We start from the raw sequence: 20,667 nt of genomic DNA on the forward strand, positions 1-20,667 counted from the left end.
CTAATTTGGTTGTGCTCCATTATAGGTCTCGCGTAATAATGCCAAATCAATTATTGACGATTTGGAATATAGATTAAACCAATTGAAGGATGAGAGATTATCTGTAACCACAGAGCTCCAACTTGTAAGAGATTCTCTGGCTGAGCTTCAAGCTCAATGTCAGAGACATTTAGAGGACAAGAGAGAGCTAAAAGCTGCATTGAGTGAAGCTCAACGCAGGGAGCGTGAAGCACAAGCCCACCTGTGCGAACTTGAGCATGCTTTAGCCGAGGAACGAAAATTAAGACAGGAAGAGAGCGCCGAATGGGAACAATTCCAAACGGACTTATTAATGACCGTCAGGGTAGCTAATGATTTTAAGACGGAAGCGCAAAGTGAGCTTGAGCGTGTAGTCATGGAAAACAAAGCACAGAGAGATAAACTTAGAGCTTTGGAAGCTCAACTTGATAAGCTTAACAAAGGTGAGTGTTGATACTCGATTGGTAAAAGTTAAATATCTGGATATTATAATTTTAAAATCATAAGTAACGAATTTAAAATTTTTGCACTTTAGTACATTACCATATAATACCCGATTGAGTTTGCCAGAGATAACGGAATCAATATAGTATATTTTTTAATAGATTTTTATAAAAATATTTTTTCTTTACACCTTTAAAGTTATAAATTTTAATTGTCTCTTTACTTTTATTTCATTTTCATAAAATATTAGCCAATATAAAGAAATCACACCACGTGAATGCTGATACAATAAATGGGATAAATAGGAGATCCGAGAATGCTATATTCAAACGAGGCCGAACAATAATAAAAACACAACGTAAGACAAAGAAGAATTTCTTACGAAATAGCTTCTTCAGGTCATTTCGTGAGCGCAAGTCCGTTCCAAACGAAAATAGAAGAGTTTCAATTTTGAGTAAAAAGGACTTAATTTCCTTTAAAGGAAACAACATGATGTCAACGGAAGTGAAAAATGAGTTCAAAGTGGAGATTGTAGAAGCTCATCTAAAGAAACAAGAATTATCTAATAAATTTGAACTACAGAAAAATGTTAGCTTTGATGGAAAGGATACCGCGGGTCCTACGAATAATAATAATTCAAAAGGTGCGGGAGATTATCGTAAGTCTTATATAACATCTAAAACAGAAAGAAAACCATTACCAAATTTATTTTTAAAAAATGTAAAGGGCATTCAATATCTTGGTCAAGGTTCAAATGGCATTAATATTTCGAATAGCCGCTTTTTTGTTTCCAAAGACTACATATCTTTAGACCCCGTGTGCTCGATGGATGATTTGAAATTTGAGGTTGACCCTGAAATGCGAAAATTATTACAACAAAATTTTCATAAAATTAAGCCAGCACTTTTATGTGATGAAGAGTCTACCGTAACATGTAATACAGCAAATTTTGATATGCCTATAGTGAATGTAATTGATAAATTAGTGGCTCGTAATAAAAATGAAAACGGTTCTCCTCCAACATTAAACGGAAATCAAAGTTTATTAAAATCTGACGATAAATTCGGAGATAAAAAGCAAAGATTATTTTTAAAGAAAAACGAGTCTCGTCCGAGCAGTGAAATCGTCGACTTTTTAATAGATGAGTACAAGAATGAATCAATGTCAAATACCGATAAAACCAACTTTGAACGTTATTCGTTACCCACCATCTTACCAAGCCTAGAAACTTTCAAAACGGAACTTGAAGGCATAAACATAAATGTCTCTGTAAAAGAAAATCTTCCCACTAATTTGCAAAATGATGAATCCTGCTTAAACTTAATAATGGTAGGTGTTGAAAGTACTACGAGCGAGCCAAAAAAAGTTAAGCTATCAGATAAGGAGTCTACGAATAAATCAAAAAATAAATTAGATGACAATTTATCTATTAAACAGCTTAAATTGAAAACTGATTTAGAAATGGGTACAAATCTAGTTGATAAAACAAAATCTGAATACAGCTTGCTATCGAATTATGACAATTACATACCAGCTTATAAGAATAGGTCCACGATATTAGGTCGAACGTCATCGTTGAGAGAGAAATTCGAGAGCATTATCGAAGATTCGGAAATGAAGTTGAAGCACTATTCATTCCCTGGGAAAAAATGCGGCCGTAAGTCGCTAATAGTGTGAAAACACAATTGTTTATTCGCGCGGGTGAAAATCTGTTTTCTCCTTGGATTTCCTAAGCTAAAAAATACTTCAAACTTTTGATCTATACAACTGCTATGTGCTAAACTAACAAGTTATTTCGTCTCATGCGCTGTTTCCGTTATAACATTAACCATTAATCTTGTTTTGTATCGTTTATTTTATTTCAAGTGTTGCTTATTGTTCTGTTCTTTGGCAAACCGTCAAATGCTAAAACAACCTGTGTGATTTTAGTACTACCATTGTTATTATACTTAGGTTGTGTGAATCTATTCGTTATTTTGACTTTTGCCCAACGCTTCTTTCATGTGTTAAGCTTCGTTTTTCCTACTATTTCCTTAGATATTTAAAACAAAAGTAACTGAAGCACTTGCTTTAATTTTAGCAAGTCAAAAGACTGCACAGCAGCCTCTTCCAAAACCTGTCACAACACCAACAGAGACTCAACAAAGCGTATTGACGAGTGTGCAACAGGAAATGGCTGCTCGCCGCAAAGCTAATATTTCTCGTCAGGATTCTAGGCTGTCGGTAAAATGCCTAATAGAAAGTATTGAAAATGCTACAAAACAAGCTAAAGCTGGTTCGTACAATAAATTAAAAATCAATTTTTTTATAAATCTTATCATTTTAAATGACAAGTAACATTATATTTTGCGCAAGGCCCTGGAAGTCGTAGCAGTTCCACTTCATCTTTAAATTCCATTGGATCAAATGATATAATGACACTTAAGGCTCCTTTAAGAGATCAACAACAAATTAACAACTTGATTTGCACTGCAAATTCGACAAATAATAATAAGACACAATCTGCAATAACAAAAAAGCCTTTATCAGGTAAATCTACCTTGTAGTCTTACCAGAAACCCCCTTTTATCTATCTTTTCAAAGAATCATTTCTTGTTAATTATCTTTTTGTTTTAAAATTGCTTTTTTTACTTTACACAATGGTTTTGGAAATTAAAAAGCATGCAAATCGACGCATTATTGATTTTTAACAATCGAATAAATTAATCTTCTATATATAGCGTATTATTACTTTTAATGTCATTAATATTGTAACACTTAAGTTGCATCCAATTGTAAGCTTTGGTAATTGAGTTTGCTTTGCTTCTTATTTTGTGAAAGGCTTTAAAGTTGAAAATATATGACGTAGATAAACTTCTTTTATATGATAACTTATTGTAGAAACAAAGTCATCAGTTCCTGTGGTTTTGACCACGGGGGAATTGCTGGATTCAGCTGCCTTAAATGCTAAAGCGATCGACTTCGTTCGGCGAAACAGCGTCACCGATTTGTCTGAGCGCAAGGACCCTTTGTGTGGCTTAATCAAGAACGGTGGCTCAAAACGAAATGCGCTTCTCAAATGGTGTCAGAATAAAACAATTGGATACCGAAATATTGATATAACAAATTTCAGTAGCTCGTGGAATGATGGACTAGCACTTTGCGCTATTCTCCATTCTTACTTGCCAGATAAAATACCATACGACACTTTAACACCAGTTGAAAAAAGACGAAATTTCTCAATAGCTTTCTCTGCTGCGGAAAGCGTTGGTATACCTACTACTTTGGTAAGTAATTATATTCCTTGATAATAGACATCTTGAATTATATTCCGAATAAATCTAACAATAGCCTGTCTATAGACCATAGACTTAAATTATAGTTGACATTCCACTGTAGAAACCAGTACTAAAAATTTGGACTATTTACAGAACATAGGAGAAATGTGCCAACTAGAGCGACCGGATTGGCAACAAGTCATGACATATGTTACCAGTATCTACAAACATTTTGAGACATAATTTTGGAGATATGGTATTGGGTAGATATTCATTTTATTGAAAAGAAGAGGAGGAAAATTTATGAATAGAATGCGGGTACAGCTTATCGAATATATCTCTGACAGCTTTCTTCTCGTGCGTGTGAATGAGAACAACAGCATCTAGTCAAACAATTCTACAGAGCAGAATTTTCAATGAACTTCACATCAGAGCTGCTTATGCTGTACATAGTTTTGAATTAGAAAGCCTCAGAGATCAAATGCAACAGACAAAAATTACCAAATGAAAGCGCTTTTATACTGAGACTAGAAAACATTGTGCTTGCGCAGGCGGTGGAAATAAGCCGAAGACTTTGAAGTAGGCGTATAAACATTTTTTAATACACTTTTTTCATGAAACGGAATGCAGGAGTGTTTAAGTATATATTTCAAATATAGTCTTATTACAGTGGGAATATTTATTCATCACAGTGTCTCCGTAATATCAACAATAAGAACGTCATGTGTAAAGATGCTTTTGCGTTAATGTCTTGTATTTTTGCAAATAATATGTGTGTCAAGTATTTGCGTTCCTCCTACTGTTAGTATTTTTATACTTGTATTATTTTTTGAGATGCTTTTATAATGTTTATAAATGATGTACAGAACAAAGCGCCTTAATTTAAGACATCTTATTTATTGCATTAGTCATGTTTAGTATTTTACAAAGCAGAGCAGCAAATAACCAGAGAAGTTCGTTTACATAGCACTTTGCAGTCTGACATGAAAAAGGCGAGTGAATGGTTTCAATTCTCTGTGATATAGCAAGGTAGCCCCCAAAACAGAGATACAGACATTAACTTTATAACTCTTATTGTTATTATTAGCAACTTCATCGTCATTGTTTTATCATCATAGACAATGCGCTGTCTGAAAAAACAGTAAACTTGCCTAATGGATATTTAAAATCTTAAACTTTGTAATTTGATCGGTATATGAGATTTTAGTTTTTGGACGTTTTTATAAACTAACAAGAAGGTCGGAAAAACAAGTCGTAGTGTGTGTAAAAAGCATATTTGTATTTTTTACTATATAATCATTGTAGGATTAAGGGATATTTTTGATTTGTCTGTCAATATATACAATTCCATTATATTTACAATTAACACGTTGACAGTGTGAAGATATTAAATAATGTTCCTTGGAAGTAAAAACTTCTAAAACTTGTTCAAATTGAACAAATTTAATACACGTGCAAGTCTGACTTAATTTTTCATTGTTTTTTCTTTTCAAGTATGACAATCCTACTTCAATCACGATTCCGATGCATCCATTTTATCTTGATCCTTGTCACCTGAATAATATTCATTTGCAGGTTCTACCATTTTATCAGTATCTTGAATATTTTGCCTAGAGTCAGGATCAGGTTCAGGATGTCTATCTTCGTCAGGAGGTAAAGCATCACATGGAACGTCTTGCATTTGAACGCTTGGTGAATGTTGAATCATTTTTAAATTGTCATAAACGTGTCGCGTAATTGCTTCCAAATACTGTTTACTATTTGCATTGTCTTGTCTATTTACAACCTCTGGATGTAAAGTGAAATCTGGGGCAAAATATTCTAAATATTCTGTATATGGCAATTCATTGCTAATTGATTCATTAACCAGTAGGGATGTTTCATATGTCCAGCAACGGGCTACATTACGGAGCGTATATCCACCTCCTCCAACAGTGAGCAAAGGAACATTCAAGTCTCTCACAAATTTTACACATTCTCCGTGTCCTTTTGTGCTTAAGCTGAAACAGCCAAGTCTATCATTTGCCAAAGAATCTGCACCACACTGTAATACGATTGCTGTAGGTTGAAAAAATTCCATTACATGTGATATCACAGGTTTGAAAACTTGAAAATAAGAATTGTCATCAATTCCTTCTTTCAGAGGTACATTTACTGAATAATATCTTCCACTTTCTGCTCCAATTTCATACATATCACCTGTTCCAGGGAAAAAATAATTTCCATATTTGTGAAAAGATACTGTCATCACACGATCAGTGAGATAAAATGCCTCTTGCACACCATCTCCGTGGTGCACATCGATGTCAATATAAAGAACTCTTGCATGATACTTTAGTAATTCTAATATTGCAATTACAATGTCATTGATATAACAGAAGCCTGAAGCTTCAAATTTTTTAGCATGATGCAAACCACCACTCCAATTTATAGCAATGTCACAAGAGTTGTTGTTTAGCTTTGTAGCTCCATCCAAGGAAGCTCCTGTGTACATGGAGCAAAAATCAAAAAGTCCTTCAAAAACAGGACAGTCGTCTCCAACATTAAAATGACTTAAGTACTTTGTGTATCCTTGTAAATTTTGTGGTGTAACCCTTTGTAAAAATTCTACATACTCGTCCGAATGAAAGCGGCACATATCATGGGTGCTAGCTCTGTAAGGTCGATAAATTTGCATTTTTTTATGTAATCCATAATTTAACACCAGACTATGAATAACAGATAATCGATGTGGTTTCATTGGATGTCCTGGCCCATAGTGGAAATTTCCTACATCTGGATTATAAAAGTAAGAGACTTTCTTATTGTAAGTCATTTTGAGGTTAGAATTATTACGTTTATGAAATTTTTAATATTTTAAGTATTCATTTCTCTCGTTCGCCCATAATCAATAACATTTTTGCAATATATAATTATCGTTATTTAACGGAAGATTTACTTCCAAAAATACTTGAGATTTGTCAATAAGAGCGCTTTCGATGTCGGTATCACTTTGCTTCCACAGTATACATCTTCTGATTTTTTAATTGTATTCATTAATTCTTATGAAGCACATAATAACCCCGCATAAGTTAAATATAACACACATAGATTCAAATTCTATTCAAAACTTTGTACAGTTTCGGCGTGGATGTGACGCTCAACAGGGCTCAGGCGGCTCAGCTTCACTTATTCAGTAATCTTTGAAGAAGCCGAAGAAGGTATGAAATGAAGGTTATGAAGGATTATGAAGGTAGAAAAACTAGAGGAAGAGAAGGATATATGTATGTATATGTACAGTGAACATTGGTGTTGGTTTGCGTTGGTGCAGTCAGCCCCTAGTCCACTAGCGCCACTAGCCAGCCAGTGTCCAAGTTGCCTACTGCTCAGTGCTGCTCAGTAGCAGTAGCCCAGTCCCCGGTATAAGTTATTATGTTGTGTAGGTGTATATATATACACATACACAAAAATAGGAAGGATGACGAATAGTGACATCTACTTCTTTTTTCATATTTTTCCGGGAAATCAAATGGTTTCTGTTTTCATTATAAAAGTTTTTGTTTAAACATTTTATTCTTCTATTCATAAAAATCAATCAGTCCATTGTTATATGTTTACACAACACATATAAATCGTGCATAAAAACTGTTAATTTTATATATTCCTTTTAATTGGACGAGGGCGCTCAGCTCAGTGCATTTTTAAAAATGCATTCAATTTTTGCATTTAAATGCATTATTGACGTTTCTACAAGTTAACAATGAAAAACGTTAATATTTAAAAAATAAGCAAGTATAAAATTAAAAACTTTGAAGAACAGCGAACATATTTAAACTTTTGACGGATTAGCTTGTAATTTAATATCAAGAAATTTAAATCTGACATAAAGCGTGAGTAAGCCAACGGTTGTTTGGTGTAGTATGCGCCATTCTCTCTTCTTGTGAAAGGCTTTTGAGCTTAAGGAAGGCGTTTTGTGTGATATTTATTTACCTATATTTATTAATTTGACGTAATTAAATAAATAAGATTTATTTAATAAATTTGATCCCATTATCATTCAATCGTTATAATGTTACATTCGTATTAGTGTGTAAAAACTGTCATTTTAATTGATAACAGTTGTGCAGAAGTGCAAAGATGCGACCGGATTCTCGTAGCGTGTCGTTTACATTTCATCGAGAAGTTTTCAGTGATAAGAACTCACCAGAATTATTAAGGAACACAAAACATTTAAGACAACGTTTGCAAGATCGTTTTGATAAAGAACAGTCAAATGATGCTCATAAGGAAAGATACGCGAGACGAAAAGGTCCTATTGAACGCAGCTGGAGTAACTTGAGTTTTAGAAGTATGACAGTCGATTCAAGAAGAGCATTGAGAAATGGAGCTGAAAGATTATCCAGAACAATATCTTCGATGAAGACTACTTTTGGCACTATAACACAGGTATAGTTTATAACATTGATCTATAATTAACCATACATAAAAATTCTTATTTAATTTTTTTTTCAAATCTAGAAATTTAGAAATTCAACTCGTAGATGTCAGAGACTAGAAGAACATTCACCAGGGAACAGTACTTTCAAATATCAAACCCCACAGACACGTTCTCGTCAACTACTGGGACGTACACCAACCAAATTATATAGTCCTTTCGGAATCGAATCACCTAGAACTGCTTGGGATAAAGAGAATGATGCTACACCCCATCATAATTCTACAAATATCAGTTCTGGTCGTGTTAAATGCCAACCATTTCGTTTAACAAAGACTAGAGGCTTTTCACTGTTAAGATAGTTTTACTATGTAATTGACAGTAGATTATGATCTCAATTTATTTTCTTTCAAGGCAATTAAATTGCATGAGTTATAAATCAGTATTTATTTGAGCACAGTTATAAGACTGTGTTGGTAGAATATAATAATATTCATTTAAAAATGATTTTATAAGAAATAATAAACTCTTTATTATGCTATTTTCTAAAATTTTTATATACTTTGATTAGTCTGTACAAGAATCAGAAAAGTATAGTATCTGTACGTTTATATAAGAAATGTGTATATTATTTGTATAAGAATAAAATAAATTTTTATCTTACAAATTTTTGAAATTTAAAGTTTTTGTTTAATTAAGATTGTAACAAAAAAATAAATGGATGCGTGGAAGTTAACGAATTTAATAAGTACAGTAAATTTTTAACTTGTTAATTGAATAAGTGTGCATTGTTGATGCAACGATATTTTGATTGCGCTACATTCGCGAGACAAAATGACTATCGCAGAAAAGCAGAAGAGCACTAATAACATAAAGCCATAATAACCGTAATTAAAAATTTGCATAGAATAATTTCTTACGATAAATTATATTTGAAAACACTCATCAAGGTATTTATCTGAACAACCAAATCATATTTAAGTAATTTATAGGATAAAACACTCTAATAACGAAAATACCATACATTAAATAATTTTAAAAGTAATAAAATTGTCCGAAAAATTCGACAGATCACGACGGTATTTTATTTAAAAATTTAAACATAAAGGTAAATAAGAGAGTCAAGAAATATTGATTTTATGGAAAGTGTAAATAAAGAATAGATATACGGGGAAGAGTTTTTTTAAAATACTATAATTATAATTAATTTATAGTGAACAAGAATTTTTGAGTTGGTTAGAATTATAGGATGGGAGGAAACTTGCATCAATTATCGGAAGACGATCGATTGAAATAGCGCTAGATAATAAAGTTTAATTAGTATAATTAGGGCATGGAAGGGGAAAGCTCCGCCCCTTACCTATTTTGCGCGTTTTTCGAGGGACCAATAGTGGGACAGAATGCCGCGAGAGGGTGCCTACCGAGGCAGGTCAGGGCTGGGAGCGAACTGAGCCGATTGTGGGATTCAGTGAGCTCGGTGCGTTTGCGTTTGACGTGTGGGATATTAACGGGTTTCTCTCCTTCGTTTGGACAACTCAACTATTTTCCATTCTTGCTCTCTTTGCAATCCTATACGCGTAGTTTATTTACTTGCATTCTATGGTGTTACATAATACTCGCTGTTCTTTACAATGGTGCATTCTGCTTATGTAATTTATATACATACGTGTTAACCAGTGTATACGCATAGTGCTTGTGTGGGTGTATGTGCGTGTATGTATGTGTATGTGATGCGAATGAGTGCGCGCTACTCTCTTGAACGATCTTCTTCAGCTATCATTGGGGCTTTTTCTTCTTTGCTTGTCTCATTTTGCCACTACAGCGGTATGTATACCTATCATACTCCGTTCATCTTCACTTAAACCATTTCTTTTCGTCTCACTTCCATCTTCCTCCCACTCCATTTCATGTAATTACCCTACCTTGTCTTTCTCTCTCTCGTTCCTATGCGTACCCTTCTCCTCACCCGCCAACCTCTTTCCTCTTACTCTCTCGACTCCGTCTATCCACCTCTCTCCAACCTAATAACTGACAGCTTGGTCGATTCACGAATCTGCCGGGATATTCATTTTCCTTGGCCACTTTAAAATAAGGTCAAGAGGTTACGTTTGCAAACATCCCGTGTTTTTTTCACGAATTTAAAAAATAGGCAACGGCTTATCGATTTTGTGCATTTTAAAAATGGCAGAGATAGCTTAGCACCACTGACCAGTCATTTATTTTAACATTTTCTTTATTACACTTAATATTATATTTTCTTAATTTTGATGTTGATAAATTACGACGAATCAACTGTCAAATTTTTCATATCTTCAAAGTTTAAGATAATAGACAAAATGTGATATTGTGTTTTGTAAAATAATAGTTTTATATCTGTGACGTCGGAAAAGGGCTACTTGTAGTGACAAGTATTTTTTGTTTAATCGTAACGCGTTTAGTATTTTTTTGTCATAACAATAATTTATAACCTAATGTTAGATGACACAAGTGACATAACAGAATTTGATTTTTCCCGTTGTTCAAATATCTGCTTCACTGCAAATTGATTGTTTACTTTTATTTTTAATTTCTTTAGTAGCTCGTGTAAAACTGGACCAGATTACATAATTTGAATAATTGAACATGCGCATGTACGCGTTTCATCTCATTATCAATATTTTTATTTCAAATTTATATATATATTCAATATAAATGATAAAATATTTCACTATAAGTAACATGTCTATTTTTTTCAATTATTCTGTTTGAAGAAGTAAATATTTCTCTGGTTCTGTTTTTCCTCACTTGCCTTTGTTTGTTTGTTTCTTATACACAGGTCTACCATCGTACATGTGCACATTTATTTTCTATTTATTTTAAGCTGCTTAAAAAGAGAATGAATAAAGAGGCACTGGCATTAATGTCACTGCTCGGGGAAGATTTAGTAATGACTTTGTTTTTATTTTTTGTATTTGCTGACTTCGTCGATGGTCTTGCTGGAACAATTCAGTTGGAAATCGAGCACAAGGCCCTGCTTTCTGGATGCAATAGATGCGACTCAGTAGTGAGATCAACATCCTCTAACAGGATTTTAGTGAAAATATTACAAGATGACGGACCAAAACGAGCAACCTCAACAACAACAACAACAACAGCAACAACAACAAACCAAAACAGAGGAGGAACCACGAACCAACCTTATTATAAATTATCTCCCACAGAGTATGACTGAAAAGGACCTATACAGCCTATTTGTTACAATAGGTCCAGTTGAATCTTGTCGAGTCATGAAAGACTATAAAGTAAGTAGTTTCATATCTTAATATCAGACACATACAAATCATATCATTTATTTGGATTAGGATTTTTATTAACAACTTTTTTTTTATATTCTTTTTATAGACAGGTTATAGTTATGGGTTTGGGTTTGTTAATTATGCAAAAGCGGAAGATGCTAATACAGCAATAAGTACATTTAATGGTCTACAAGTACAAAATAAAAGGCTAAAAGTATCTTTTGCACGACCTTCGGGAGAAGAAATTAAAGAAACCAATCTTTATGTTACAAATTTACCTAGGTATGTGAAATTAGTAAAAAATTTTCATTTATTTAAGAATTTTAATAACCAACATTTGTTCTGAGTTTTTTATTTTTTGTTTTGATAGCTGATTATTAGAAAAATAAAGTTATTTTACCATGTTCCATTTCATTTTTTCTTAAAATATTTTTTATCAAATGTATTGTTACAAAATTTATAAAAGTTATTGCTTTTTTTTGTTTGTTTTTCTTTTCCAGAAACATCACAGAAACCCAGATTGATGATATATTTAGCAAGTATGGAAATATTGTTCAAAAGAATATCTTGAAAGACAAGTTAACTGGATTACCAAGAGGAGTTGCTTTTGTAAGGTATGTTTGGGACCATAAACTTTAAAATTAGATTATATTGTGCTTAAATTTAGAATTGTAGTTTAATATTACATGGCACAATTTCAAGTTGTTTCATTACTATAGAGTATTTGGGATGCAGTAAAATGATTGGCAAGATGCCATTATTCTAATAATTAATAGCTTCAGTTAAGAAATCATATTATTATTAAATTTTTTTTAAGCTAAAATGTCTTACTAAATAAACAACATCAGTAAAAAAAATATTCTTTGTTTATTATTAATTTCTGACCAAATAGATTACGCAGCATTTATAAGTTAATGTAGAATGTATTTGGTAAGAGATAGTAGACACAGTCTAAAATTTGGTTAAATAAATATTAATTAATGTTTTTATAAGTGATAGTAAAAAAATATTAGCTTTTTATTTAGTTATGCAGAAAATTTTTGAAAGCTAGCCATTTTACTAGAGTAGAACAAAATTTCTTAGTAGAAATAGCATATGTGTGTCAATGCCTAAATAGTTATTTATAGTATTTGTAGGGTAATTGCAGTCTATATGGAGTTATATTAGATATTTTAGTACAGTGTATTATTATTAAGAAGTTACAAGAAGCTAATGAACACATCTATAAAATGTTAATTTTTGAAAATATTTATTAATGCAGATTCGATAAAAGAGAAGAAGCTCAAGAAGCCATTGCAAGACTTCATGGCACAATACCAGAAGGGGGGTCTGAACCTCTCAGTGTAAAAATTGCAGAAGAGCATGGGAAACAAAAAGCAGCATATTATGCAGGATGGCAAGCTGGGTACAATCAGAGTCGTGGTAAGTACTTAAAGCGTGAATAATATTCTTGTCTGTTTAACTCGGTATTAAATGCATTTACTTACATGCAATTTATTTCACGTATTATTAGAAATTATGCTGTTGTTATTTAGCTTTGCATTAATTTTATTTTTGAGTCACGTCTTTTTTCAATTTTTTTCTTTTATTAATAGATTTGACAAATGTAAGATTTGCATTTTCTCAGAGTTCAACATTTTTTACTTAAGATTTTTTGAAAAGGATTAATCATTCCTTTATCCTATAATGAAATTGAAAAGTATATATCTAAAAATTTATCAGTGAACCAAACTATTGTTGTTTGGTTTTATTCTTTCATTTAGTCTATGCATTCATTAACCAAGTGTTTTTAATGTATGGATTTATACATATGTTAATAATTATTCTTTATTCCCGTTTGGAACAGATATATATAAGATATTATTTTTATATATTTTACCTAATCTTTTTATATTTTATTAGATAAAGCGACCAGCTCTAGATGTGACCGCACCAACTTTTTACGTTGATTAATTTTATGTTGTAAATTAAAGCTCCATACACAATTTAATTGTGTACAGCTTTATGCAAAGATTGCTATACCATCGGTATTGTGGAACTACAATTTTTTTTTCGCCTTTTTTTTGTTAGTTTCAAAATTATGTGCATGAATTTCAATGGTATGGAGAATCTTTAAGTTCATGCCGCACTCTCCATAATGCACAAAAGAGATAAGAACAAAGGAAGTACTGTAGTGCTTGTGATAGAAGACCGTGTCTGTGATTTGGTGATGCAATTTTCTATCGATGGCAATTTTAATATTGCTGTCAAATTCAGCTCTGCACGAAGCTGATTAATACCTTTTTTTGGATGTTGGCTGCCACTATAAAAATTTAAAAAGTCTAGCTGCGCTACTGTTATTTTGCCTGGCACTTGTGATTATTCAAAGTGTATTGTGAAAAGCACAGTGGTTTTATTCAAATTGTTCAGAACAAATATGTACTTCTTTAATATCATAAATATTACATGTTTTGTACAATACTTTATTATATTATTTGAAAGTTTCTGAAAATATGTGATTTTTCATGCTATATTGGCATTTGCCATGAGTTTTTTTTCTTTTGTCCTTTTCTATTCAATAAATGTATGTGTATACTACTTTGTATAATGGTATTGTCTATTTAAGGAATGTATTATGTACTTATTCGATAACAAAGCTGTTTCAACATTGTCAGTTATTTTTAGTGATTTAACACAGAGCATAGCTTTAATATTAAAAATGTTAAGTCATATTTATTAATACACATATAGTAACAATTATTTTAGCAAACATTTATTTATTAATTTTTTAGACTGCGACTTACTTTAGTTTTACAGTTTGGAGTACAATACTCATTGATCAATTAAGTGGAATATTTACTACTTCAATGTTTTGATACATTTTAATAAAAAATACATACAAAAAGACTTTAATATGAGATGCATTTGAAGAATAGATCAGCTTGAAAAAATTCTTGAAGGGGCATTCTTTAACTATATAGCTGATTGCAATTTTTTTTTATGCGCTTTAAGAAATCTCAGTGCATGGCAATAACTTATGTCGTGCGTTTAAAGACGTGTAGGGCAGAAATTTAATACAAAATTTTCATTTCTATGCTTACCTACCTGCTAAGGAGAACGCCTCTATCCAACCAGGAATAAATATCAACGTTATCATTATCTTTATTAGATACTTTATTATTATTCATGTCAATGAGAAGAAATAGTACTGAATTCTAATTTCTGCATTTGTAATCGATAATTAATCTGAGTATTTTTTTATAATTTAAATAATTACTCATGCTTTGGTCCATTAAAGTTTGAAATGTTAATTCGAATAAATTTAAAAAATCAATAATTAGGAATTTTAGAAAATATAAGTGTCATTGAAAAATTATAAGAAATGTTAAGGTTTTTTAGATACCGCAGTTTCGACTTCTTATTTTTTCTGTGATTGAAATGTGATAATTAAAATGCATACACTTATATTTTTCTTTTTGCTCAGGATAATTGGCAAATAGAGTACTCTACTGCTCTATTCACAAGGAGATTTTAATAAGTAGAGGTATCACTGAAAAGAGAGAAAGGTTTTATTCGTTTTAATTGCATTGATCAAAAACATATATTTGTTACAAATCTTCAATTATTAACAATACAGTTTACAATTTTTTAAAATAATTTACTAAAATGAAATTGCGTTGTGATAAAATTATATTTTAATTAATCTCTATGACCTGAGGCATTATGATAGTTTGCTTTAATTTCTCAAATTGTATTAGGACATTAAGATTTTTTATAGTCGATGATTTTAGAGATAAAAAAGAGTTGTTATTTGAATGTTGCTGAGATATAATGATTTAATATAGTATATGAATATAGCATACGAATTAATGTTCTATGTGACAAAAAATCAAACTTTATCATCAACGATATTAAATGTTGGTGGTGTTATTTGCTCAACGAGTATAACCTTTTCTTAATATGAGTAGTAGTAGCTTGTTGAGTATCCTTGAAGGATAATCATCTGTCGTTCGCCTGTTAAAGAAAGAAAAACTATACGTTAGTAATATAGTCATTGCACAAATATATAAGTGGAAACGAAATGTGCTCGATGTTTCCTAAAATGTAAACGATAATGAAATCATAGAGCTTTCATTAAGAAATGGTATGTAATAGATGATATAATCTAATAAAATATATAGTATAAAAATAATATTTTAAATGTTAGTTAAAGATGAATATATGAAAGCGTAAATTTGAATTTATCTGATTTTTTAATATTTGAAAAATATCAAACGATTTTTCGCTTAAAGTGAAAATAATAAGGTAGATAGGCAATTATTTGAGTAACATATAAAAGATTGATTAACGTTACACATGTTAATAGATACGTAATTTTTAAATTATGAATTTAAAAAATTAACAAATTTTATCTCTTACGTAATACTGGTACTCTATTTATATATAAGATTATCTATGACACCGTCGAATCTTTTGCCTGCCGTATTTGTGATTATTTTAATAAGTTAAATATAAATACGATAAATAATAGATTATACAAGGTTGAAATTCGAAGTAAATATTACCTAACGCGTGTTAATAATTATTTAACGATACATTTCTATTACATTGTTCTGCAACTCGTTGAGCAGTTAGTTGAATAATTTTTAAAATTTTATAAATAATTTTATTAAGTATTACAAGAAAAATGTAGTCAAAGATAATAAAGATTGAGCAAAACTTAGGACATTAGCACATGTTATCTCAAAAACGTGATGTATTGGCGTTTGTTAGCATTAATCTAAAGATTATTAATTACTAAACGATGAAATTAATCTTTACCAAAGTTGTGAAAAGTATATACGAAATACGTTCCCCCTGTTTATTATATTGATAATCGTCCAATCGTTTGCCAATCTATTTGACTATGAGGTATAATGAGAGTTTCGATAGCCTAATTCATAATAAAAAATACACACACACACACACACACAGTATTTAACATAAGTATACATATAGTGTGAGTACATAAAGACACACACACACATATATATACATGGAGTTGTTGGAACGACAGGAAACGGCTAGGATCTACTGAATCTTTTCAGATACGATTGAAAACACAATTTCCTGTAAGATAAGCTTTTCTCGTATAAATAGAGCTCTTTAGTATTGCACGTACACATTATGAATAACGTATAAATAACAAAGTGATAGTGAAATTTTCTGCTCAATTAAACTATATTACAAGCGAATAAAGACCATTCCACGATTTTGCGCTTTCGCACGATAAATACTTTAAAAGACGTTAAATAATATTTAATTGTAGCAAATTGATAAATCGAGCATTAAGTCTCTTACATGAATTTTTGATTTCAATCGTGCATTAAAAAACTAGTTGTCTGCTAACTATTTCCTAACAATAAAGATTTAAAATTTAATATTGTGAATGCGCCGGTATTTATCTTATCCTCGTCGGATTAAACAGCTCCACAATTTTGTTGATCATAGTCTTAGCTGTAATAATATATTACAGATGATTGTACTGGAATTTTTATGAATGAAGTCGGAATTGATTACTACGGTGCGAGGCTTACAATCATCTTATTGAGCGTGTGTAAATACAATCATACGATTAGAAATCCGAATCATAAGTCTAAGTAGTGAAATGTAAGGTAAAATGAATCGAAGATTGCACGAAATGGGTGAATACCGAAGTCCAGTAGCGCAACCATGGCTGTGATAACGATATAAGACAAAATTATGATGCGAAAGAACAGTGAGCTAATTTATGAAAAAGTAGTATATCTTCCAACACCAATTTGTCGTCTTAGCAAATTCCTTTGTTAAAATATTTATTAGTATATCCATTTTCTTGTTGTTTTTCTTATGATAAATTATTGATGGGAAAGGAAATTTTGTATCTAACTATATTTAATGTAATATTAGTAACTTTCCTCTTTACCGAAAATCTCAGTAAAATCTTAGTCGAGTTACTCGGTTGTGTACGATTTATGTAACTTCAATTGTACATGACTGATTCACCAAACTGAGATTTTCGGTGAAAGGGAAAGCTCTACTATTGTTATTAGTACATTTATGAATTATTTAGAATTGTAAGAAGAGAGAGTGCTTTGAGCGTGTTGAAAAAGCGCAAAGTAAGTTGATGAAAAGGGTGCTACATTGAATTATCAAAGAAGTTTAGTCACAAGTAAAGTAAAATAATAAAAATGCCAGCGCATTTCTCAATAATAATCCTCGTATATGCATCGTACTTTAAAATTAAGCATAAAATCAAAACTGATTAAGTTGTAAAATCATTTCGGATGGGCGAGGATCGTTAAAAAAGATTATGAGAAAATTAGTGTTAAGTGTCAACAATGACTCGTACCTATTGCACAGATAAAATCAATAAATATAGTATTAATGTATATATATATATATATATATATATATATATATAACATAGTAAATGTACGTGTATATCGATATGGTAGCGTCGTACGAAAATATATCGTCGACTTAATCTATCAATTGCGTAATTCCGTTGATGAATAAAAAATAGCAAAAGGTTATTATATTGGTAACAAATACCAGTAAAGTTGATAGGATAACGCACGAATGTTTTCCAAAGAAATATATTGAGGTCGACTGAATTTTCAAAATCTATATCGACGTTAAATTAAATGAGATAGTGCGTTAACACTAGATTTACCAGCAATTTGAATATACCTATTTCTACCGAAACCAGTCATTTTTATTATTACTGGTATTTATAAGTGTCAATAACAAAAAATATATTTTGCTCAAATACATGTGACATAATGTAAACTTCGGAAAACTCATTATTTAATTTCAGCTAGAAAAGTGACGATAACATTTCCGGAAACAATCTTTACATAAAGCAGCAATTTTTAATTGAAATTGCAAAAAGTCAGTGATTTTGACTGGTCAGGTAAATATAGTGTTAAAGGCCGATTGAAACTTTAATAAAATTTATCAAGTTAAATATGATATATAGTTGAATTGATGAAAATTGCAAAGAATAAGGAGATGGACTTACGTGATAAAAAAGTTAATGCGGCGATATTTGTGTTATAAGCAATTGTTAATTGTCCGCTATTCGTTAAACGAATATATTGAGATATTTTTAGCATTGAATGTGTTTTATTCGATGCTTTGCTCGATTCGTATTTTGTACTGACGGTTTTTTACGAGCTTCGTTCGAACAGAAGTTACAAACCTACTGGCTTATTTTCTATAAATATTTATCTCTCTTTCTCTCCCCGTTTCTGTAACTTTAAATAACTCTATATTATTATAAGTAAATATATTTACATAAAGTGTATACTTTGGATAACCGTTGGCTGAAAAAGTCGTCGGTACAAAAATGGCAAAATTTAAGGAGAAATTAAATGTAAAAGGGAAGAAAGTTGAACAAGCAGTGCATTATTTCCTTCTGAAAGACTTTACATCTCGCATTCAATCTGATTCTTGTTGCCGCGCGGTCACGCGGTTCTGTAGTCGCTCGTCAAATTTGATTAAACATTAGAAACAACAAAAGAGCTTTTGTCAGTTATTTATTTTTTATTTCAACCCTGCACCGACGAGAGTATGAATTTATTACTCTTTTTTTTTCTCAGCTATTTCCTCCTATACACTTTAAGCAATACTCTTATATAATTTTCAGAAATTTCAATAGCTATGAGATATACTATATGTATATATAGACATATCGATTAAAACTGTGATGATATTTTAGAGAATGAAATAAGAATGGTTGGTATATGTTTAAGATTGGTGGAATTTATTGGTAATATCTTGTATTGCAGGTGGTGGTGTAGGAGGAGGAGGAGGTGGAGGAGGAGGTGGTGGCGGCGGCGGTGGAGGAGGTGGAGGTGGAGGAGGCGGAGGAGGTTTGAGCGGCGGAGGTGCAGCCAGGGGTAGAGGACTGGGTGGACCAGCAGCGATTGGCATTGGAGGCGGTGGGGGTGGCGGTGGTAGCGGGAGCGGAGGCCCTGGTCCAGGCATGCTTGGTAGACCAGGAAGTTTTGGACCACGAGGAGGTCCCCACGGTTTCTTGGGTACCGGGGCTGGCGGCCCTGGTGCGATGAGAATGGAAAAGATTCACCCGCACCGGTTCAATCCCGTTGGAATGGGAGGTGGATACGTTCAATCGCACTTCTGGTGACCGCCATATTCAACGATCAAAGCAGTTTCATTCGTTACCATCGTCGACGATGGACCATTCAAGATGCATCCGTCGCATCCCCACGATCAACATCCCCAGCGAAGAGAAACTTGGTCTTTCTTACAGTGGGAACTGCACACCTCCAGGCTTCTTCTTCGACACGAACGTCCAGAGTGTCCAGCATCGCTTGCTGCTATCATCTCGATCTCCTTCGTCATTTCTGCCTACGAAGAATCGCCACTGCTGCATCTATTCTTCTTCTGCCTCTTCTTCTCCTTCTTCTCTCCTCTTTACTCTTGGCGAGGATGTGTGTGCACCACTGTCTGGGATCACGCTTCACGTTCCTTCCACTCCTGCCAGCCAGGGTTCCCACACCCCACGCGTCGAACGCTCTCCAAACTCCTCAAACGACCGTGAAGCTGCAAATTCTGCCATTCACCCGTGAAATCGCAAGTTTGAAAGGTCGAGTCATGAAAGCGAATCACCCTTATTCCGGATCGGGCAAGACTAACACCGACTGTTGGAAAACTCACCGATTCTCAATTCGTTTTCTTTCCTTCGCGAATAAGTCGTTGTAAGATTCTCTTTAAAAAGCTCTAGATCTTTGAAGAAAGAAAAGCGTGAATTTCATTATTCAACCTCTCGAGGTTTTTTCATTTTTAATGCTGTTGGGATTTCGGCCTTGCCGGAGAGGGCCAGTCCCCCCAAAGTGAAACTTTCCAAATTAGCGTTTTGAAAGACTTTCAGCATGTGAATTAAAATAAGTCAAGCTGATACCAAAATATCTTTAGCTTTATTTAAAAAGCTTCAAGTTTTATTCTTGATTTCTTGAGACTTTACAGTAGCATTAAGATGCTAGCACGTTTTACTTTTAAAGTTAGCCGCTACATTCATGTTTCCAATTTGTAAATTTGAGTGTATAATTTTATCCAGGAAAGGAACCCACCGCATGTTAATTAATCATATTATTAGCTAACTTTAACGGCATTAAATTTTACTAAGTTTTATTTTAATAGCACAAAGCGAAGATAAAATGATTTCCATGTTTTAATATAAATAACTGTAAATATCGTTGGTGCAAAACGCGAAAGAGACAGTAATCAACTGTTA

General features: G+C 32.3%; 5 protein-coding genes across 14 annotated transcripts in view; 4 read left to right on the forward strand and 1 right to left on the reverse strand.

The window, feature by feature from the left end:
- Positions 1–4,825, forward strand: part of spdi (split discs) — a 38,344-nt gene extending 33,519 nt beyond the window's left edge. For 5 of the 8 annotated variants that reach the window (XM_066727911.1, XM_066727912.1, XM_066727913.1 and 2 more), the window contains 6 exons: positions 26–461; positions 713–2,119; positions 2,543–2,737; positions 2,818–2,991; positions 3,343–3,728; positions 3,873–4,825. In XM_066727911.1, coding sequence (XP_066584008.1) covers positions 26–461; positions 713–2,119; positions 2,543–2,737; positions 2,818–2,991; positions 3,343–3,728; positions 3,873–3,962 — 2,688 coding nt within the window. In that variant the 3' untranslated portion in view covers positions 3,963–4,825. The remainder of the gene's footprint in view (positions 1–25; positions 462–712; positions 2,120–2,542; positions 2,738–2,817; positions 2,992–3,342; positions 3,729–3,872) is intronic. The other 3 variants (XM_066727914.1, XM_066727916.1, XM_066727917.1) reach the window with 3 other exon arrangements.
- Positions 4,826–4,979: 154 nt separating this feature from the next.
- HDAC3 (histone deacetylase 3) lies at positions 4,980–6,986 on the reverse strand. The gene has a single exon (XM_066727919.1). It carries the CDS (start codon positions 6,532–6,534, stop codon positions 5,233–5,235), a length of 1,302 nt encoding a protein of 433 aa, XP_066584016.1. The 5' UTR covers positions 6,535–6,986; the 3' UTR covers positions 4,980–5,232.
- Positions 6,987–7,130: 144 nt separating this feature from the next.
- Positions 7,131–8,729, forward strand: LOC136773471 (uncharacterized). Its single transcript, XM_066727173.1, has 2 exons — positions 7,131–8,144; positions 8,217–8,729. The coding sequence occupies exons 1-2, from the start codon at positions 7,836–7,838 to the stop codon at positions 8,493–8,495; spliced, it is 588 nt and encodes a 195-aa protein (XP_066583270.1). The 5' UTR covers positions 7,131–7,835; the 3' UTR covers positions 8,496–8,729.
- An 824-nt stretch (positions 8,730–9,553) lies between these two features.
- On the forward strand, positions 9,554–19,189 carry LOC136773934 (sex-lethal homolog). 3 transcript variants are annotated; one of them, XM_066727920.1, is made up of 6 exons: positions 9,554–9,957; positions 11,123–11,414; positions 11,515–11,690; positions 11,909–12,022; positions 12,670–12,830; positions 14,501–19,189. In XM_066727920.1, exons 2-6 carry the CDS (start codon positions 11,223–11,225, stop codon positions 14,554–14,556), a joined length of 699 nt encoding a protein of 232 aa, XP_066584017.1. In that variant the 5' UTR covers positions 9,554–9,957; positions 11,123–11,222; the 3' UTR covers positions 14,557–19,189. The 3 variants fall into 3 exon arrangements, with proteins under 3 accessions (XP_066584017.1, XP_066584018.1, XP_066584019.1); XM_066727921.1 differs by having other exon boundaries at positions 14,504–19,189; XM_066727922.1 differs by lacking the exon at positions 14,501–19,189 and adding an exon at positions 13,311–14,458 and having other exon boundaries at positions 9,555–9,957.
- LOC136773837 (uncharacterized) lies at positions 19,143–19,557 on the forward strand. The gene is made up of 2 exons (XM_066727749.1): positions 19,143–19,149; positions 19,199–19,557. The coding sequence occupies exons 1-2, from the start codon at positions 19,143–19,145 to the stop codon at positions 19,555–19,557; spliced, it is 366 nt and encodes a 121-aa protein (XP_066583846.1).
- The last annotated feature ends 1,110 nt before the right edge of the window (positions 19,558–20,667 follow it).

This window comes from Prorops nasuta, unplaced genomic scaffold (assembly GCF_024137725.1).
Source record: "Prorops nasuta isolate Cenicafe-Biocafe unplaced genomic scaffold, Cenicafe_Pnas_1.2 PNAS00005, whole genome shotgun sequence".
Lineage (NCBI taxonomy): Eukaryota > Metazoa > Arthropoda > Insecta > Hymenoptera > Bethylidae > Prorops > Prorops nasuta.

Excerpts from the sequence above, each read along its gene's own strand:
- HDAC3 (XM_066727919.1), bottom strand. The coding sequence starts at position 6,534 with ATGACTTACAATAAGAAAGTCTCTTACTTTTATAATCCAGATGTAGGA.
- LOC136773471 (XM_066727173.1), top strand. The coding sequence starts at position 7,836 with ATGCGACCGGATTCTCGTAGCGTGTCGTTTACATTTCATCGAGAAGTT. Across the intron at positions 8,145-8,216 it reads CTTTTGGCACTATAACACAG|AAATTTAGAAATTCAACTCG; the intron begins GTATAGTTTATA and ends TTTCAAATCTAG.
- LOC136773934 (XM_066727920.1), top strand. The coding sequence starts at position 11,223 with ATGACGGACCAAAACGAGCAACCTCAACAACAACAACAACAACAGCAA. Across the intron at positions 11,415-11,514 it reads GAGTCATGAAAGACTATAAA|ACAGGTTATAGTTATGGGTT; the intron begins GTAAGTAGTTTC and ends TTCTTTTTATAG. Across the intron at positions 12,023-12,669 it reads AGAGGAGTTGCTTTTGTAAG|ATTCGATAAAAGAGAAGAAG; the intron begins GTATGTTTGGGA and ends TTATTAATGCAG.